This window comes from Myotis myotis, unplaced genomic scaffold (assembly GCF_014108235.1).
Source record: "Myotis myotis isolate mMyoMyo1 unplaced genomic scaffold, mMyoMyo1.p scaffold_m19_p_1, whole genome shotgun sequence".
NCBI classification, from domain to species: Eukaryota; Metazoa; Chordata; class Mammalia; order Chiroptera; family Vespertilionidae; genus Myotis; species Myotis myotis.
Window position 1 is genome coordinate 151,007,094 of NW_023416313.1, and position 18,570 is coordinate 151,025,663.

The 18,570-nt window shown below is 43.9% G+C and overlaps 2 protein-coding genes across 2 annotated transcripts; both read left to right on the forward strand.

Moving 5' to 3' along the window:
- Positions 1-8,643: 8,643 nt before the first annotated feature.
- RNASE12 (ribonuclease A family member 12 (inactive)) lies at positions 8,644-9,835 on the forward strand. The gene is made up of 2 exons (XM_036324100.1): positions 8,644-8,719; positions 9,190-9,835. Exons 1-2 carry the CDS (start codon positions 8,686-8,688, stop codon positions 9,663-9,665), a joined length of 510 nt encoding a protein of 169 aa, XP_036179993.1. The 5' UTR covers positions 8,644-8,685; the 3' UTR covers positions 9,666-9,835.
- A 4,940-nt stretch (positions 9,836-14,775) lies between these two features.
- RNASE11 (ribonuclease A family member 11 (inactive)) lies at positions 14,776-15,369 on the forward strand. The gene has a single exon (XM_036325053.1). The coding sequence runs from the start codon at positions 14,776-14,778 to the stop codon at positions 15,367-15,369; it is 594 nt and encodes a 197-aa protein (XP_036180946.1).
- The last annotated feature ends 3,201 nt before the right edge of the window (positions 15,370-18,570 follow it).

Sequence of the window (18,570 nt, forward strand, 5' to 3'; positions counted from 1 at the left end):
TACAAATTCGTTTCTAGGGAGCTACTATTTGCTGATCCTTCTGTGTACATGATATGGATGCAGAACTTATAGAGGAGAGAGCTGTTTTATTGTTCAGGGAGATGTTGTTCATGAATGAGGCTAGACTTCTTAAGTTAGATCCCATGGTATGGAAAGCGGAAAACAGGTAATACCCATTAGCAAAGCTCGTGATTTGGTTTCTATCAACTGAAGTCAGGGGATCAGAGGGACAATCGTAGATTTAAGACTCTGAGTAGTAATTAGTGCTAAATCAACATTTTTCTTTTATATCATTGATCTTTCTGATGTGGATGAAAGGGGCTACCTGCTAACCTGACAAGCTCAGGGAAGGCCTGCATGGCAGTCTTGCAAACTCAGAGATCTAAGGTAACCACAAAGGATGGTCTAAATTTAGTTAAACTTTAACTAAAAGCAGTTATGGTGGGCAGTTACATCCTAGGCTGGTATCTTCACTGACAAGGTCAACATTTATCTTAACTGAGCCTATCTGTCTTGTTGCATCTAAGGTAACATACCCTTTGAAATGTCTGGGTAACTTGTAACTTCCCTTTTTCTGGACCCCTTGGGGCACAACCTAATGTGCCTGGGCTCCAGGACACATACCACTAATTCCTTCATTGTTAACTGTTCCTGTGCCCACCTAAGTATGTGTCTATCATTTGCTTTCTCCCACCTCTCTAGTCTATCACCAGTGGATTTCATGTAACCCTTCCTTTTGTTCCAATGTATAAATACAGTTATAACCCGCCATTCTCTGGAGCATTATCTCAATTCATTGAGGTTTTGCTTCCCAGCATATGTCGACAGTTTGGCTCAGATAAACTCACAACAATTCTTTACAGGTTTCAGTGGTTTTGTTTTGTTGTTTTTTACATTAACACTAATCTCATGTCGATATGGCGCTACAAGTTCCCACCAAACTAACCCTCAAAAAGAAATTTTGAGTTTTACAAAGAATAACTCTTTGATACTATGGTTAAAGAGCAAAATGTAGTTCTTTTAGATTATTTGTTTATGTGGTAGCCCATTAAGTCAATATTTACTGAATATTTATTGAACAAATATTTGTTGAACCTCTATTATATTCCAGGCATTGTGCTTGGAACAGAGATGACTGTGGGAATCAGACAGATGTGGTTTCTGCCCTCATGAAACGATCAAGTAATTTTTTAAAACCAAGAAATACAGTAAATTTATTATGCTAGTGATAAGGGCCACAAAGGAAAAGTACAGTGTTATGCAAGCAAAACTCCCTTTGGGGGTCCTGGAAAGGCTTGTCTAAGGAAGGAGGAGCACACAGGATTTAACCAGGTAGAATGAAGAGGGGTGCATGGAGTGAGAAACATCCCACAATGAGAGAACTAAATGTTAAATACCTTGAGCTGGAATGAAGCCTGATGAGCTCAGGGAACTGGAAAGAGAGTTGCGTAGTGGGGCAAGAGTAGGTTAACAGTTGTTTGTATGGAAAAAGACATGCAGATTATGATTGTTACAGTAGCTTTATTAACTCTGTGCTTTGTGTACTCAAACTGTAAACCTACTTTTGCCCCACCCTACATAGGGAGGGAGAGGAGAAGAATGATTTGGAATGAGGCTATCTACGATATGAAAGCCTGGCAGTCAGAGGTAAGAGCTGTAGTCATTATTTTAAGACTTATGAAAAGCCATGGCCCATTTTAGGTGGAGATTGGGGTGGATAGTGCAGGCACAGAACTAGATTTGGGTTCTAAAAAGATTACTGTGTGATAGCACAGCTGACAAAAAAAAAAGCACCCTTTCGACTTTCTAATAGGCCACCACAGAGCCCTGCACCATGGAATGTTATCACTGGGTGCCTTTTGTCAACACTCAGTTGTTACTTGTTTCACCTCATGCAACCCACCAACTCTGCCAGCTCCCAGCCACTTGTACAGGAGGTCAGTGAGGCCCATGGGCTGAGGTCAGGGTCACAGAGCTAGTTAGCGGCTGGGCCGTTCAAGACAGGCTTTCACAACTACTAGCCACTCGCTATTCATTCTGCTCAAGCTGGGTGCTTCTGAGAACAGGGAGGGGTTTGTTTTGTTTTTAGTGCATCTGGGTTCTTTAGGGCCTCCGTGACTATGCGAGGTGGGGACAATCATTTCTCTTCTTTCAAGGGATCTATCTGGTTTTCAGGAGCTGGAATTGGCCCAGAAAGGAATACAGAGCCTGGGAGTGTCCTTGGAGGGGCTGCATGGAAGGGTGGGTAATGGTCCTTCTAAAGGGATTCAAAGGCGCCTGTCGGGCCCAGCCTGGGGACACACAGGAGAAGCCAGGTATGCTATAATCAAAGCATTCTCAGAAGGGAACTCTGGAGAGACAGGGCCCTCCCAAGCAGCTGTTAGAAAGACGTGCTTAGGGCAACCTCCCCTCAGCCTGCCCCCCCCCCCCCCGGGCTATTACCTGGAGGAGGCAGTCATTTCAGGGACACAAGTTACAAAAAAAAAAAAAAATGGCTTGGTTTGCCCCCAAGAGAGAACAGGGCCTCCTGTGTTCTTAGCCTGGGGCTGGAGCTGCAAGGCTGAGATCGATAGCCTCTCATCTGATTCCTAACTTGTTCTGCCCAAATCAGAAGCAGCTTGTCCTTGGACATACCCAAGCTCCAGTCTGCCCACCTCACATGGACAGAGACAGGCCACGCCGTGGGAGGGCAGTTGAAAGATTGCCCAGAGGCTTGTGAAGCTATTGCATGAATCTTGCAGTTCATAGCTTGTTTAGCAAACAGCGTTGCTGTTGCCAAAGGTAGCCAGCAAATCCCTCCACGTAGGCGCGCTTCAGGCCCTTTTGTTTTGCTTCAGCAGCAGGTGTTCTTGATTTAGGGAGGTGTCCCCTTGACCAGAATGCCAATTCCTTAGGCTATTTCACAGGGCTACTCTGCCAGACTCCTGAATCAGAGCTCCAGTTCCCACTTTTGGGCCTGGTACGCAGGATCCATTTCCCCACTGCTCACCCTGACTCCAGGCGGGGAGATAGAGTGGACAGCCCTACTTTCCCAGTGTGTGTGTGGGCGGCAGGGGGAGGGGGGGCAGTTAGAAGGGGTCACCAGAGAATCAGAGAATTGTCATCTTAAGGGACTTGACCTAACTGGTTTGGCTCAGTGGATAGAGCATCGGCCTGCGGACTGAAGGGTCCCAGGTTTGATTCTGGTCAAGGGCATGTACCTTGGTTGTGGGCACATCTCCAATAGGGGGTGTGCAGGAGGCAGCTGATCCATGTTTCTTTCTCACTCTCTACCCCTCTCTTCCTCTCTGTAAAAAATTAATAAAATATATTTATAAAATGGGGGGCGGGTGAGGGGGGGCTAGCCAGTGGAGTCACTTTAATTGAGCTCAGAACCTTAGTTTGTGACAGCAGAAAGGGACTCATAGATAGTCCGATTCTGCCTTTATTCTTTTCTGCCACTTCCATTTTAGAGATGAAGAAACTGGGACTCTGAGAAGTGACACATGGCTTTGTAAGATCATACAACTAGTTAGTGGCACAAGAGCACAAGCTCTGAAGTCCTTTATCCGCTCATCCACTCCACAGACACTTTTTGTTCTGTGGAGTACCAGGCAGTGTGCTGGAGCAAAGGGCACATGCTCCGGCCTCCCAAAGCACCCAGCACGCATGCAGAAAGCCAAACAGACCCTTTTCTGCCCCACAGAGTAACTGTTCACACTAAGTCATGTACAGGAAGCAGGGAGGAGGGCTTCTTGTGGAATTTCAAAGAAGAGATGGAAGTGGTTAATTTAAAGGAGGATTTCTGCAGGAGTTAGTTTCATGCCCTTTGCCCTGACTTAGGGATATTTCTTGACACCCGGGCTTGCATTGGATGCCTAAGAGTTTGTGGGAACCAGCAGAGATTTCCTCATGGGCAAGGCCCACTTCCAAGGTTAAAAAGAAACTTGAGAGGTCATCTGACTGCTCTCCACTGCAGAGTAGGAAGCGAAAGTAGTTTGGGAGGGCTCCTTGGTGAAAATGAATAGGGAAGGGGAAAAGATTCCAACTCAGAAGCACTAGAAGCACTTCCAAACTTTTGGTCTTTAGATGGTGCTAAAAGTTGGCATCTGGGTGATAGAGAAGCAAGAAGAAAGGGTTAGAGGATGGAGGGAAGAGGAGAGTACCTTCCACTTTAAACGACCTTCCTGTATCCATGGTGTTCCTAGCTTCGCTTTGTCACTGCCAGTCATCCCTGCCTGGGCCCTGCTCCCAACCCACAGACAAATTGTCACTTCCCCCCCCCCCCCCCCCCCGCCCCCCCCCCCCCCCCCCGCCTGGCCTTGGAAACTCTCTTTCTGATGGAACCCAAATCACTCCCCTCATCTCCAGGATCCCCTATGAACTGGTTTCCAGAATTGCCAGAGAACACAGATAATTAAGGACTAGAACTAAGAAAGACCAATCCTTCCTTCTCCAATGAATGGTGTGTTTGGGAGGAAGGTCCTTGCCCTGTGCGTTGGGAGGGGGCGCACTCTGAGGAGCTGCTTTAGTCACGAGAGATGGGGCAAGTGCCTACCTTTACCTTGTGGAAGCTCTGAAGCAGGACAGTCACTCACATGCAGGGTTTCGTGCAGGGTACTGAGTGTTCCGTATATTAACGTAAAAGTCCGTTTCGTTGTGGGGTGGGTGTAGCTCTTTAGAAATTACTACGCCGTTTACCAATTCAGGCCTCATCCATTGTGGTGATCCCTAAACTTCAGTTTACAATCCCCAGAGGTGGGCTACTCGTTATAAGTGCAGATCCCAGGACCTCGCCCCAGAGTGTGATTCCGCGCCCCAGGTCTGGGGTAAGGCTCAGGTTTCTGAATTTTTAATTAATAGCTAAAGACTGATGTATTTCACTTAGAAAACGTCTTCTTCTTCTTCTTTTTTTTTAATCTGGGGGAGCCAGGCAGTGGCAGACTAAGGAGTAGTTGCGGGCTGGTGGTGAGGTCATTAGGCCTCGCCAACATGCTCTGCAACCTCCTTCATTCCCATTCTTGGATTAGGGCAATTCATGCTTCCTCCGTTGTGGGGAAAGCCCTCAGAAAGTGCATCTTCAAGAAGAGCGCCCCTTGCCCTGGCTGGTGGCTCAGTTGGTTAGAGTGTCGTCCCAATACACCGAGGTTGGGGGTTTGATCCGTAGTCAGAGCACATACAAGAAGCAACCAATGATGCATAAATAAGTAGAACAACAAACCGAAGAAGAAGAGTGCCCCTGGCCCCCTCTGTGGCAGGATCGCAGTCTCTCCGTGCCCAGCACTTGAGAAAGAGGAGATATGAAGCAGATGAAAAGGAGAATGAGCACACCCACGTCAGAGTGGCCAAAGAAAGGGACAATTCGAAAGGAAGTGCTGGTGAAGGTCCTGCTAATGGCTGCCAGGAGTAGTAAATATGTAAATCAGCCGTAAGATTTCTTTTTCTCTTTTGCAATTAAAAATTTTCAGAAAGTCTGTGATAGCCCATAGCCTGTATTCAGTGTGCAGGAGAGTATCCAGACTGGGAGGAGCATGAAGCAGTGTCACACCATGGAGAAGCACTGATGAGAGGAAGCCAGGATGAGCGGAGGGGAAGTCTGGAGGATTCATTGTGGATAAGAGATAAAAGCACTTCTCAAAGAGCTCCTAAATCATATTGGGAAAATAACTAGAATTCTAGTAGTAATGAAGAATGGGACTTGAATTGTTGTTATGAAGATTTTAAAGGGAGGGCAATCCCCCCAAATCTAAAAACCTGGGCTATTTAGTTCCATTCCATTTTGCTTATAGTTTCCTTTGTTCCCACCCAGATGCCTGCGTACCCTCTATGGCTCCTAGTCCCTTGCAACATTTCTCAAACTGATATTCCATAGAACCCTGTCCCATAGCGGTGCCCCTTAAGTGAAGTCCCATGCTCAGATCAATTTATTAATTCTTTAGTTAAATGAAATTAGTTCAGCTTCTCAGTCGCTGGGTTTCTCAAAATTTCGTGTGTTGTGGATATTGTGACTCTCCAAGGGAAGAAATATAATTAACAATCTTCCTCAAATGTTTAATTGCGGAACATTTTTTTCTTGAAGCACACTCATGAACATTGTCCAGACAATGTTTGCCTGGAGGCAAGGAGGACAAATGCTGCTACTTGTCCTCCAGTGGTTATTCACCCCTACTTTGTCATTGGAAAACAGAATTCTGGGTAGGCACATGCCCACCCTACATTCCCAGTGTCCCTTGCAGTTGGATGTAACTATGTGACCAAATTATGGCTAATGAGATGTAAATGGCAATGATGTGTGAAACTTTGGGATGTGTCCTCAGGCAGTGCCATTCCCTTTTGTGCCTTTCTTTTCCCTGCTGGCTGGAATGCAGATGTGACCGCTGGGGCAGGCGCTAGAGCTGCCATCTGGATTGTGATATGGAAGTCACAGGCTGAGACAGAAGTCAGAACCTTGGAGCACCTGGCCAGTCCTGGACTAATGAGCCCAGGCCTTTTTTCACATGAGGAATACAGGTCCATCTTCCTTAGACAGCCGTTACCTTGAGTTTTCTGTGATTAGCGGCCACTCGGGAAATGTGTAACGGCAATCTCTTTAGATAGGTTTCTCTTTATACAATGAAAATGCTCTGCAAGATGATGTGCAAATCAAAATTTGTTAATCGGAAAATTCATCAACAGAATCAGATTCGTCAACTTATGTCTTTGTGGCATTGTGCAAACACATATCCGAAACAGGGCTGTTTCAATTCTGAAAGGGCACCCGGCATGAAAGTTTTGGGAAAGCAAATAATAACATCTTGGTTGTCTGTTTTCATGGTCTGGAATTATGGTTTTGTTGTATAGAAAGAGACACATTTTTTTAATCCTTTTCCAGGATTCTCTGTCTTTCCTAGACCATTTTTTACCCCAAAATGTTTTTCTTCTTATCAATAAGAAACACACACACACACACACACACACACACACACACACACACACACACATATATATATATATATATAGAGAGAGAGAGAGAGAGACAGAGAGAGAGAGAGAGAGAAAATAGAGTCCCGGTGCACAAATTCGTGCATGGATGGCATCCCTTGGCTTGGTCGGCAATCTGAGCCAATCAGGGCTGGCTGGCGGGTGGGAAGGAAGGGACCCCTGGAGGTTGGCTGACCACAGGAGGTTGGCTGACCACAGGAGGTTGGCTGTGGGAGTGCACTGACCACCAGGGGGCAACTCTGGCATTGAGCATCTGCCCCCTGGTGGTCAGTGCATGTCTTAGTGACCAGTTGTTTGGTTGTAATGGTCTAGATATATATTAGAGGCTGGTGCACAGAAATTTATGCACTTGGGGCAGGGAGGTTTCTCAGCCCAGCCTGCGCCCATGCCCATTTGCAGTCCAGGACCCCTTGGGGGATGTCCACCTGTCGACTTAGGCCCACTCTCAGGGGGATCAGGCCTAAACTTGCAGTCAGACATCCTTCTGGCAGCCAGGGAGCCCTCGGGGGGTGTCCGACTAAAGGCTTAGGCCCCCATGGGAGCTGGGATGAGGAAGCTGGGGTGACAGAGGAGCCACACTGCCCCGCCCAGCTGCCCTGGGTTAGATTGCACACGGGACGCCCAGGCGGGCCGGCGGATCACTGCTGCCCCACCCGGCCACCCTGGGTTGGGTCGCACACGGGACGCCTGCCACCCTGGGCAGCAGATAGCAGCCCAGGGTGGCAGGGCAGGTGGAATGGCGCTGACCCGCCCTGCCTGCAGTATGCAAATTAGCCGCCATCTTTTTTGGCAGTTAATTTGCATACCGTGCTGATTAGCCAATGTGAGGCGTAGCAAAGGTACAGTCAATTACCATGTTTGTCTATTATTAGATTAGATATATTATATATATATATATATATATATAGAGAGAGAGAGAGAGAGAGAGAGAGAGAGAGAGAGAGAGAGGACTACATAGATGTCTCTTCAAAAGATAAATCATTTCAGGGCAAGAAATGGTAAAATTAAGTCTGTTTTTCCATTCCTATATCAAATGGCCAGGAAATGATAGCAACAAAAATAATTCTATGGTCTCAATAACTTGATCTTTCACCAAGCCCTTGTCCACAATTTTCCATGTAGGTTTCCAATGTATACCATAGATCAGTAGTTCCCAAATTTTGCTGCATATTAGAATCACTGGAAGAATTTTTGCTATATTTTCTAGGGCTTTATTAAGACTAATGTTAATGTCAGGGGATTATTCTGCCTTGTCCTGAACACCACATGGGAATAAAACGTACTGAAACTGGAGTCCAAGTGTCAAACATTGAGAAAGTGAAACTCTTACTACCCTTGTCATCTCCCATCTCCACTTGAACTGTTCAGCAATTAATTTCTTCATTAATGAAAGGGAGATAATAGTTACTTCATAGTTTGACTAAGGACTGGATGAAATTTTGGAAAATAGACAATGCTGTGTTTGGCACAGATCAGCACTTTACTAAATGTTTTCAAAAGTGTACACTTGTTTAATGAGGACACTTTCAGGGCTGCCTTACCCAACTCTCCCTCTGAAGATTAAGGTCTTTTCCTTTCCAAAGGCATCCAAGCACACTCCCCTACAGGCTCCTCCCTGCCTGTTCTTTCTACTGGGCCCACCCCACGCTCAACTGGCTCCCTACCAGTTATTGTCAGAGAACAGCGAGACACAAAGGACTTTCTCAGATCCATGATCACAAGGATATGTTACTTGTGAAAGCTACAGCAAAAAGGAAAGGTAAGAGGAGCTGACAGAGCCCATTGGGATTGGCAGAAGGAGAATTGGGAAGGACAGATTAGAAGACAGTGCTAAAAGCATGAAGAATTGGGCGGAATTAGAGTTGAGACAATTATGGGAAGGAAGTCATTCAGCAACAGGAATGAATCAAGCAGGCATGGGTACTTTCGAGCACCTCTGTCTGTCCGTCTCTGTGTTAAGCTCTCTGACAGATTCAGGAGAACTAGAAGATCAGATACCTGCCATCAAGGAGCTGATGGAAGTAAAACAAATGGAAATAATTAGAGATCACTTCAGTGCCAAACTCTGAGAGTTGAAATGGTCAGAAAGGTCTTGGATCTTGCAGGCTAAGCATGATTTGAATTAGCAGAGTGAGGGAAATAAAATGTCCTAAGGGTGGGGGAGCAAACGATGGGGATGGAGGGACTGTCATTACCCTCTGCTACTTTCTGTTTCCTCTTACTCTATAGGAATTAAACCCACAGATGTAAAAGGACTCTTACCCCTGATGATACTAATGGTGATAATTTTCCTGATGATTGTGTTCTGGGAAAACGAGCTGTATGAAGAAACAGTGGTGTCAACCATAGAACACTTGCACGTGGACTACCCTCAGAGTAATATTGCTGTAAGGTACTGCAACCACATGATCTTAGAAAGAATCATCAAGGAACCTGACAACACCTGCAAAAAGGAGCATGTCTTCATCCACGAGAGGCCTCGACAGATCAATCGTGTTTGCACTTCTCCCAAGAGGATGGCTTGCCAAAACCATTCCAGCATTTTATGCTTCCAGAGTGAGACAAAATTCAAAATGACAGTCTGTAAGCTCATTGAAGGTATCAGATATCCTGCCTGCAGGTACCACATTTCCCCCACAGAGGGGTTTATTGTAGTCACTTGTGATGACATGGGGCCCGTTAACTTCCAGAAATATGTTGAATAACTTGAGACCAGCACCTGAATCTGAGATCCTCTCTGCTCCTCTCCCAGGGGCACTGGTGCTGGTTCTTCCTGGTGCACATCTGACTGTGGACATGGGGGGAAAGCCCAAGTGAAATGGTAGCCACCAGTAACTCATTTATCCTTCCAGTATGGCTGAGCTGGAATCTTCTTACTCTGCTTCAATAAAAAACAAAACTCTACCGAATTGAGTCATAAACGATGCATGTGTTTCAATTTCGTGTTCCTTTTCTTTGGGTCATTTGATGAGAACCAAGAGTGAATCCTATGCAGGACTGGGATTAGGATAAGGTAAGCGAGGCACTCACTTTACATGCAAATTTTAAGGGCGGCACCCTCCCCCAAGTAATCTAGATAAAGAATATTTTTTAAAAATCAAAATTAATGCAAAAATCTCTGATGAACAAAATATCTCAATTTTAAATCAAGACCAATCTGACAGGTTTGGATTTAGGGTGAGTGAAGTACATGAGTTGTGCCCACGCAGGGCCAGTCCTGTTATTTACATTTTTGATATTTGTTCATCAGGGATTGTTTTGAATTAAATTAATTCTTAAATGTCACATTAAAAATATCATCTTGATTACTGGGCTTTTTGGTGCCCCTTAAATTTCATACCTAGAGCAAGTACTGCATTCATTCCACCCTACTTGGTTCTAAGTGTAGAGGCAATTAGGGTCATCTCTTAGGATTTTCTCTTAAAGATGGCATATATAACTCAAGCTGCAGCTGCTCCTGTTCAGCGCTTCCTCTGCGCCTTGAAAGAAAGGGGAAAAAGAGATCAGAAGGAGCCAGAAACCATTTCCTTGGAAGACTGTGGAGAGAAATGGATAAGGATATCTCAGGGAGACATTGAGACTCTCAGAGCTCATTGTACCTCCTCTTGGCATCCCCAGAGGAAACAGGAAGGACTTTTCCTCTTTTAATTTTTACAACTGGACTGGTTCTTTAGTTATTTCACTTTCAACGATGGGCAGCGTATCTTTAGAGTTAGAGGGCAAAGGAAGAGAAGGAAGGGAATTTGATGAAGTCCTCTTCCTCTCTGAGCCTCAGTTGTCTCATCTGTAAAGTGAGGGAGCTTGAACGAGATAATCTTTGAGGTTCTTTCCAGGCCTATTACACCACAATTCTATTTCTTAGTAGTACAGAAACCAGCCTTGTTGGAAGGGAGGGTTAGTACTGGGGAGTAGTAAGAAAGAAGGGGTATTTGGCAGGTAAGTTCCAGGTTATGGGAAAACTAGTTCTGAACTATGACATTTCAATTCTGTAATTGAGAGCCGGGAACTCCTACAGTGAGCTAGCGCAGCCCCAGGGATGCGTGAGCTTCATAGGGTCCATTCTGTTCCGATCTTTTCAGTTGAGAGACTTCAACTATTGCATTATTTATTTGTACTTAATTAAAGGTTAGATCAAAGAAGGAGGTACACCTATGCTAGTTGCTAACTCTGTCTTTGTAAGCAACAAATTCTGATTGATTAGATTAGAGGGGAGGAGAGTGACAGAGGTAAGTCAAGGACATGGGCAAGGCTTACCCATGTGAGGTGGCCCTTTCACAGTTGAGTTTCATTACCCATTTCTCTGCAGAAACCCATTGTCACCATTGTCTTCATGGATGTTGGAATGCCACCAAGGGACCAGGGCCTTCAGCATCTTCAGATGCTGAGCAGGAACAGGTGGTCCTTAGTATATGATTCAGAGTCCTGGTTGCAGCATTATTTCCTGGGTAAAACTTTACAGGAGCTAAAATGTGTCCTTTATGGCTCCCATTTCTAAGTTTTTTGTTTTAAGTCTCACCTGAGGCTATTTTCCCCCCATTGACATTTAGAGAGTGAAAGGGTTGGGGGGAGGATAGATATATAGAGAGAAACATCTAATGCCAATTAATTGCCTCCCGCTATTAGTTGCCTCCCACTCGCGCCCCACCAGGGATTGAACCTGCAACCGAGGTACATGGCCTTGACTGGGAATCGAACCTGTAACCCTTCACTCTGTAGGCTGATTCTCTCACCACTGAGCAAAGAGTGTTTGTTTTTATTAATTTCTATGTTCTGAATTCTGATTCCTTTTCCTACTCCTCTCCCCAGGCTTTATTGTCCTTCCCAATGATTTCTCTTCCTTTCCTCACCTAACCTCCCTCTTGTTAATTAAAAACAAAATTTTACAGATAAATGCATTCCCATTAAAGTGTCGGTATGCAACTGAGACTGTCAATGGAAATTATCCTCACAGTATTTTGAGTCAATGAGGATCAAAGCCCAATTCAAATGAATTGTGACATTTTACACATTTGCAGTTTGGGTGTTGTTGTTTTTATTTCTTTTTATTTATTTATTCTTTGGGGGTGGGGTGGGGGGGGGGTTGTTGTTGTTTTTAATGGGCACCTAGCAGCCCAAATCAAAACCAGGTAGCTGGGATTTCTGCCCACTTGAAATACATGCTCCAGCAAAACTGGGAATCTACACTGTTCTTATTTTTCTCCTTATTGTCTGCTTTCCTATTATCACCTCACTATTTATATCGATGGCAGTCGATGTTTAGGAAACAGTCTAAAACTTCTTCCAGCCTCCCCTCAACCTACACCAAGTCCATGTTCAAGGTACAAACATGAACACATCCACTTAATTCTTAATAATCTATTAATAATCAATCAACCCAATTATTAAGGCTTATATATTCTTGGTACTGGGTCTTTGCTCTTGTTTTACATACAGGACATTTTAAAATGAAATATAATAAAAAAAAATACAAGTCCATGTGTACTAATGTCAAATGTGTGGTATAAGAAGTGGGTGGTCTCCCTAGTCGGTTTGGCTCAGTGGGTGAGCACTGACCTATGAACCAAGAGGTTACCAGTTAGATTTCCCTTCAGGGCACATGCTGGGGGTGTGGACTCAATCCCCACTAAGGGGCGTACAGGAGGCAGCCAATTGAAGTTTTTCTCTCTCATGGATGTTTCTATCTGTCCTTTCTTCTCTCTCTAACATCAATAAAAACATTTTTTTTTTTTTTAGAAAAAAGAAGTGGGTGGATGGACATAGACAATAGGGTGCTGAAGGCCTGGGGCAGGGGACAAGGGTGGGCTGGAGGGGGTTAATGGAGGGAAAAAGGGGACATGTAATACTTTCAACAATAAAGAATTATTTAATAAAAAGGAAAGAAAAGAGAAGTAAATAAGAAAAAAAGAAGTGGTGATAAGAAGTTCAGATATATACGTTCAGGATATAAGTGAGAAATGAATTTGGCAAGCTTAAGTAGTGAGAAAATATGTCAATGAAAGAATGGGATCTGAATTGGGCTCTGAGGGTTTTAAGAGGCAGAAAAGAGTAGGCATTCAGAAAGGAGCAGAAATGGAGAGGTGGAATAGAGTGCAGTCAAAGGGAGTGAGTCACACTGATTTGATGAGAGCCAGCTTGCATACCGAAATAATGGGAGGTGAGCCTTGAGAAGGGGATTGGATCAAGTAGAGCCTTGACTAAGTGGTCTCAGGGGATTCGATTACCTCACATAGGCAATGAGGAATAATTGAATGTTTCTGAAGTAATGTCATTACAAGTGGTGTTTTAGAAAGTAGTGTATTGAAGGAATGGAGGGGCAAGGAATGATGATCAGGATATAAGTAAGTATGATAATGCAGGAGATACAAGTGTAAGGGAAGGCGGCTCTTAGAGACCAGAGAAATGAGTAAGATCTTTCTGAAGCAAGATAAAGGATTATCACTGTAAATAACCATTCTTTCTGGGAGCTCATTGTGACTTTTCCAGCACTGACCTAAAGTAAAGAATTTTCTACATTAGTCAAGCCATACTATGTTGTTAACAAACATTGCTGTGAAAGTGTTTGATTCCATACAGAATAAAAGAAGCAGGAAGTATATTCCAGACTCAAAAGATTTTTAGCCTCAATAAGAGAAAGAAAAGACTAATATATATCAACCAACTTGAAAAATAAAAAAGAACCATATAGCCGAAACCGGTTTGGCTCAGTGGATAGAGCGTCAGCCTGCGGACTGAAAGGTCCCAGGTTCGATTCCTGTCAAGGGCATGTATCTGGGTTGCGGGCACATCCCCAGTGGGAGATGTGCAGGAGGCAGCTGATTGATGTTTCTCTCTCATCGATGTTTCTAGCTCTCTATCTCTCTCCCTTCCTCTCTGTAAAAAATCAATAAAATATATTTTAAAAAAAAAAAAGAACCATATAAAGTGAAGTGCAATATAACCTATGCTGTAGGGTTTCAAAGAAGAAAAAAAAATCATTTTGGGTTAAAATATAAATAAATAGGGAATATTTCACAGAAGAGAAAGAGTGGTGCTGCCCAGGTCACTAGGATCCTGACAGACAAATGAACATTCTGTTCAGTCCTCTGAGTGTCCTTGGTTCCACGTTGTCTCCTACTTAGATCTCATACCATTCTCCCTCCCCCGTTTTTGGCCCCTCCTTCCCTCAGCTAGACCCAATAGCAGAAACTCTCAGGAAACAAATCCAGTTTCACTCTGACCCTCCAACAAACTGGAAGCTTTCTCTACAGGATCAGTTTTGCTAAAGAAACTGGTAAAGGCAGATATCCCATGTCTGAGATTGGTGGGAAAAGAAATGGGAGAGGGCAGAATAACGTTGTGGGTTTTTTTTTCAAGTGCATGCTGGGTACTGTGTGAGGCTGTGGGAGACACAGTGAGGAATCTGTGAGTGAGATTCTTGTGATCTATTCGAAGATTACAGATCCTACCGATGAGATTGCAGATGAGGGGAACAGGAAGAGAAATAATGACTTGGTTCTGGGTACTATGAACATATTATCCTATGTAATTCTCACGTTTTCTTTTTTTCATATGGGGAAACTGAGGTTAGTTTAATGAGGTAGAGTAAATTGTTAGTGGATAAGCAGGGATTTGAAACTGGGTCTTCAGACTCCACAGCTGATTGTCTTCTCACAGCATCATACTTCCATGAACAGATGTAGGAGTCTTAAGGTACATGGAGGGGTCAATCCTGGGAATAACTGTCATGAGGAAAAGAGAGCTAGCTCCTTAATATTCTCCTTAGTTTTACCTCTTACTTTTTATTTTCGCTGCAGAAGAGAGCATCCTAGATCTGAGATGGAGGCCTCTCTGCTGCTACTCTGCCTGGGGCTGATTCTTGTAGGATCTTCAGGAAACAAAATGGAGACAATTAAAGAAGAATTTTCAGAGGGAGAGATGCAAAATGACTTGGCAAAAAGTGACCAAGAAAAACAGACCATTGAGATATTAATGAACTTGACTCTGTTGTATAAAAATACTAGCCTTGGCATATCCAAGGATATTATGTCTTCATTATCGACATTCAGAAGATTACATGATAGCTTCTCCAAGGGAAACAGTCCAGGTAATGACAAAGAGTGTTACAATGACATAGTGATCTGGAGAAAAGTTTCAGAAGCTAATGGGTCATGCAAGTTGAGCAATAACTTTATTCTTGGCTCCATGGAAGTGATCTGCAGGGCCCCCAAGACCCCCAGCTGCAAGCGTGGACAGAATCTTGGCATAAGCTGTTTTGAAAGCCCAGACCTGGTGATAACTATGGGCCAGCTTACTACAGGCAAACAGTTCCCCAGGTGCCAATACCACAGTGTTACCTCATTAAAGAAAATATTGGCAGTGCTAACAGGTCATTCTTTGATGAGCTGGTTAGTTAGTGGCTCTAGATTGTAAGTCTCACAGAGCTGTGAGACTATAGCCTATCTAAAGAAGAACATACTTACTGTTTATTGCCTTCTGTTATTCACATCTATCCGTTTAGCACTACAGTAAACTGATTATTTATACTAACTGGATGAATGAAAAATCAACAATCGTGGATAATATCATTAAAATTTATAACTGATCCTAGAGTGCGTATACTTTCTTTACACACACACACACACACACACACACACACACACACACGCACTGAATTGCATCCTAGCTCAACTATGAAGCCAAGAAGCAGAGTTCACCCAATGTGACAGAATTAAGGAAAGAAGGCCCAAAGCCAATATAGGTCATTGAAAATTAATTGTACTGACACTGAGATTATTCAGAGGAATAGTGAATGAGCATAGGGGATCTTATTATTGCTGCTTCTCTTCAAAGAAACATGTGTGCTGAGGCATGCACGCAAATGTGAGCCCATCTGTGCGGCCAGAGGTCTGCCTGTCCTCCCAAAGATGCCTGAGGGGAAGACCTCTTGCCTTTGCTGCTGCCCTCAGTCAACACCCCCAGCTCCACGCAACCCTCTTTCCTTATCCCTATCTATGTCACAGGTTGCTGCAGAGGGAAGAAATAAAGTGCTTGTTGAAATTTTTCCTCAAGTATAGCCTCGATTCCCCAGGGCAGAGGAATGGCAAGGCACAGAGAAATAAAGAGGCAGAGAGATGAGAAATAGAAAGTCTATGTCAAGTGCCAGGCAGAATTAGTCTTCAATCTTGTTTTCTGATGCTGTAGTGAATTTTTTTTCATTACCAATTGTTTATTTGTAAATCTATGGTTCAACACTCTACATAAAATATGGGCCGTTTCTTGTTTATTAACGTGTGCCTATATACTTCTGTTTTCTCATCTTACATCTTCCCTTCATCCTGAGGCCATACTTTTTTAATGACCTAATTTTAAATAAATGCATGTAAATTAATGTTACATCACTGTAATACTTGTACATCACTCTTTATATATCAACTTTCCTAATGTTTTCATACTCTGGTTTCTCTTCAGATCTCATAAATCTTTCTCCTTTTACTAACATTTTTCACATTTGGTGCAGAATTCTCACATTAAACCTGCAATAACACTGACAATCAACCAACATGCAGCATGTGGGCAGATATTTTTGTATCTTTTAGCTGGGTTTTCCTTGTCAGTGTAGTGACTGTTAAAACAAACATTCACTATGGCCAAATCGGTATGTAATTAACACTCAGTTTGCATTTGGCAGCCAGGGGAGAAAGTGATAGAGAGAAATGTCTGGGGCCCAAAGCTCTCTTCTCTGCAGGAGGAGAACTCAGGGCCCTGGAAGGGAGATGCACTCACTGGGTTTAATTCCAGGGACAGTTCCATGTGGCAAGGCTGGTACTCCCACCCACTCACCAGCCACGGGGTGGGCTCAATCCGTGGGGGAGCAGTTCAATGAGTCTCTTCTTGGTTCAAATGTTAGTAACTTCTTTCTCACCATAGAATCCTACTGTAGAGTCCAGCCCTGGGTGATGGGCACGCCAGTCCAGAGATAATAGCTGTTCAAACTCTAGGAATGTTTCTGTTAATATGCAAGAAAAAGCAAATCCAGCTTAATTCAGATCTTAGTACAGATTTCTTCCTTCACCAGGAGAGAAGAGCAAAGACTCAGAATAGATAGATACCTTTTTCTACGTCAGGAGCAAACTTTTCCTCTATAGACCAAACTTTTCCTCTTCTCTGAAGGAATCAGGGGCTCTGGCACTCTATTCCAAGCCTTTGGCAGCCCGATCTCCCGAGATCTAGCCAGTCATCATACTATAAAGTCTGAAAGATGTCAAATGAGAGGGCAATAGAGAGTCAAGCTCCTGCGTGTTAGCACTTCTCACTGTTGAAGCCTGTCACCTCTTTGACACAATGTGTATCCTAAGGTCCTTCATGATGATAACAGGCAGGGGATTTCTGATTTTAAAATGTGAAGTTATCACAATGTCTCTTTTCTGCTTGCAAACTATGGAGGGCTCCCTTTTTTTTCTTGTAGCTTCACATGTAAACTTTTCAGGCTTGCTTTCAAGGCCGCTAATGCTCCATTATCTTCCTACCTAGCCTGTCCCCAGCACCTTCCCAGTCTCTGTTGTTTTGAGGCTGCTCTCTTCACAGTCCACAGAACATGTGTCCTTGTCTTCACTCCTTTGGTGAAAAATATATTTTTTATAATATGTTTTTATTGATTTCAGAAAGGAAGGGAGAGGGAGAGCGTTAGAAACATCAATGATGAGAGGGAATCATTGATGAGAGAAAAATATTGATCAGCTGCCTCCTGCACGCCCCCCACTGGAGATTGAGCCCGAAACCCCGGCATGTGCCCTTGACTGGAATCGAACCCAGGACCCTTCAGTCCGCAGGCCAACGCTCTACCCACTGAGCCAAACGATAATCTGGTGGGCTGATCTTGATGCTCTTCCTCTTCCCTTTCTCATTCTATTATCTCAGCTCATGCAATCTCACAAGCTCCACTTGACTAGAAATAGCCCAAAAAGTGCTTGTTAGAAAAGTAAATGAGGTATATAATGTTAGGTTTGATCAAATAATTGAATCAATACCCCCTCCCCTGGGAACTGACCTTCAGGCCACTTCACAATGGACATTCACTTTTGCTTAGACCACATTCCACTTGCTAAGACCATTATCTTTCCCCTCAGGACCCGCCCAGAGAATTTTCCACCCAGAAAAAGCTCACCAAGAGTCCTTTAAAATCTCTGACTCCCCGTCCCTTTTAAGGATAGCACTGGCGCCATTTGGGGGCTCAGCCCATCTGATATCCAGATGACCTAATAAATTCATAATCCCTTACCACGTGTGCATTCCTCCTTCAGCGACCCTAACAGATATGTGTCTAATCCCTAGAGCTGAGAGGAAGTATTAGAGGAAATGAAATGAGTGATAAAGGAGACCAATCTAATCATAAAGGGGATGGAAAAGACAGTTGCGTCTAGAAACAAAGTTGGAGTGTTACAAAGATTTGAGAAAGGGATACTGGGAGGAGTTATTTAGCGTAAGAGAAGTACCCTTCTTGCCTCTAACCATTCCCTCTAAACTGCACTCAATTTCCTTATCAACAATTCTGAAGTGAAACAAGTCCCTGGCCTCAAGTCCGGGATGGTGCTGAAGTAAGGAGAGAGCCTTTTCAATGTCATGGGTAAATCC

Coding starts and splice junctions, on each gene's coding strand:
- RNASE12 (XM_036324100.1), top strand. CDS start 8,686: ATGTTACTTGTGAAAGCTACAGCAAAAAGGAAAG. Junction 8,720..9,189: donor AGCTACAGCAAAAAGGAAAG/GTAAGAGGAGCT, acceptor CTTACTCTATAG/GAATTAAACCCACAGATGTA.
- RNASE11 (XM_036325053.1), top strand. CDS start 14,776: ATGGAGGCCTCTCTGCTGCTACTCTGCCTGGGGCTGATTCTTGTAGGA.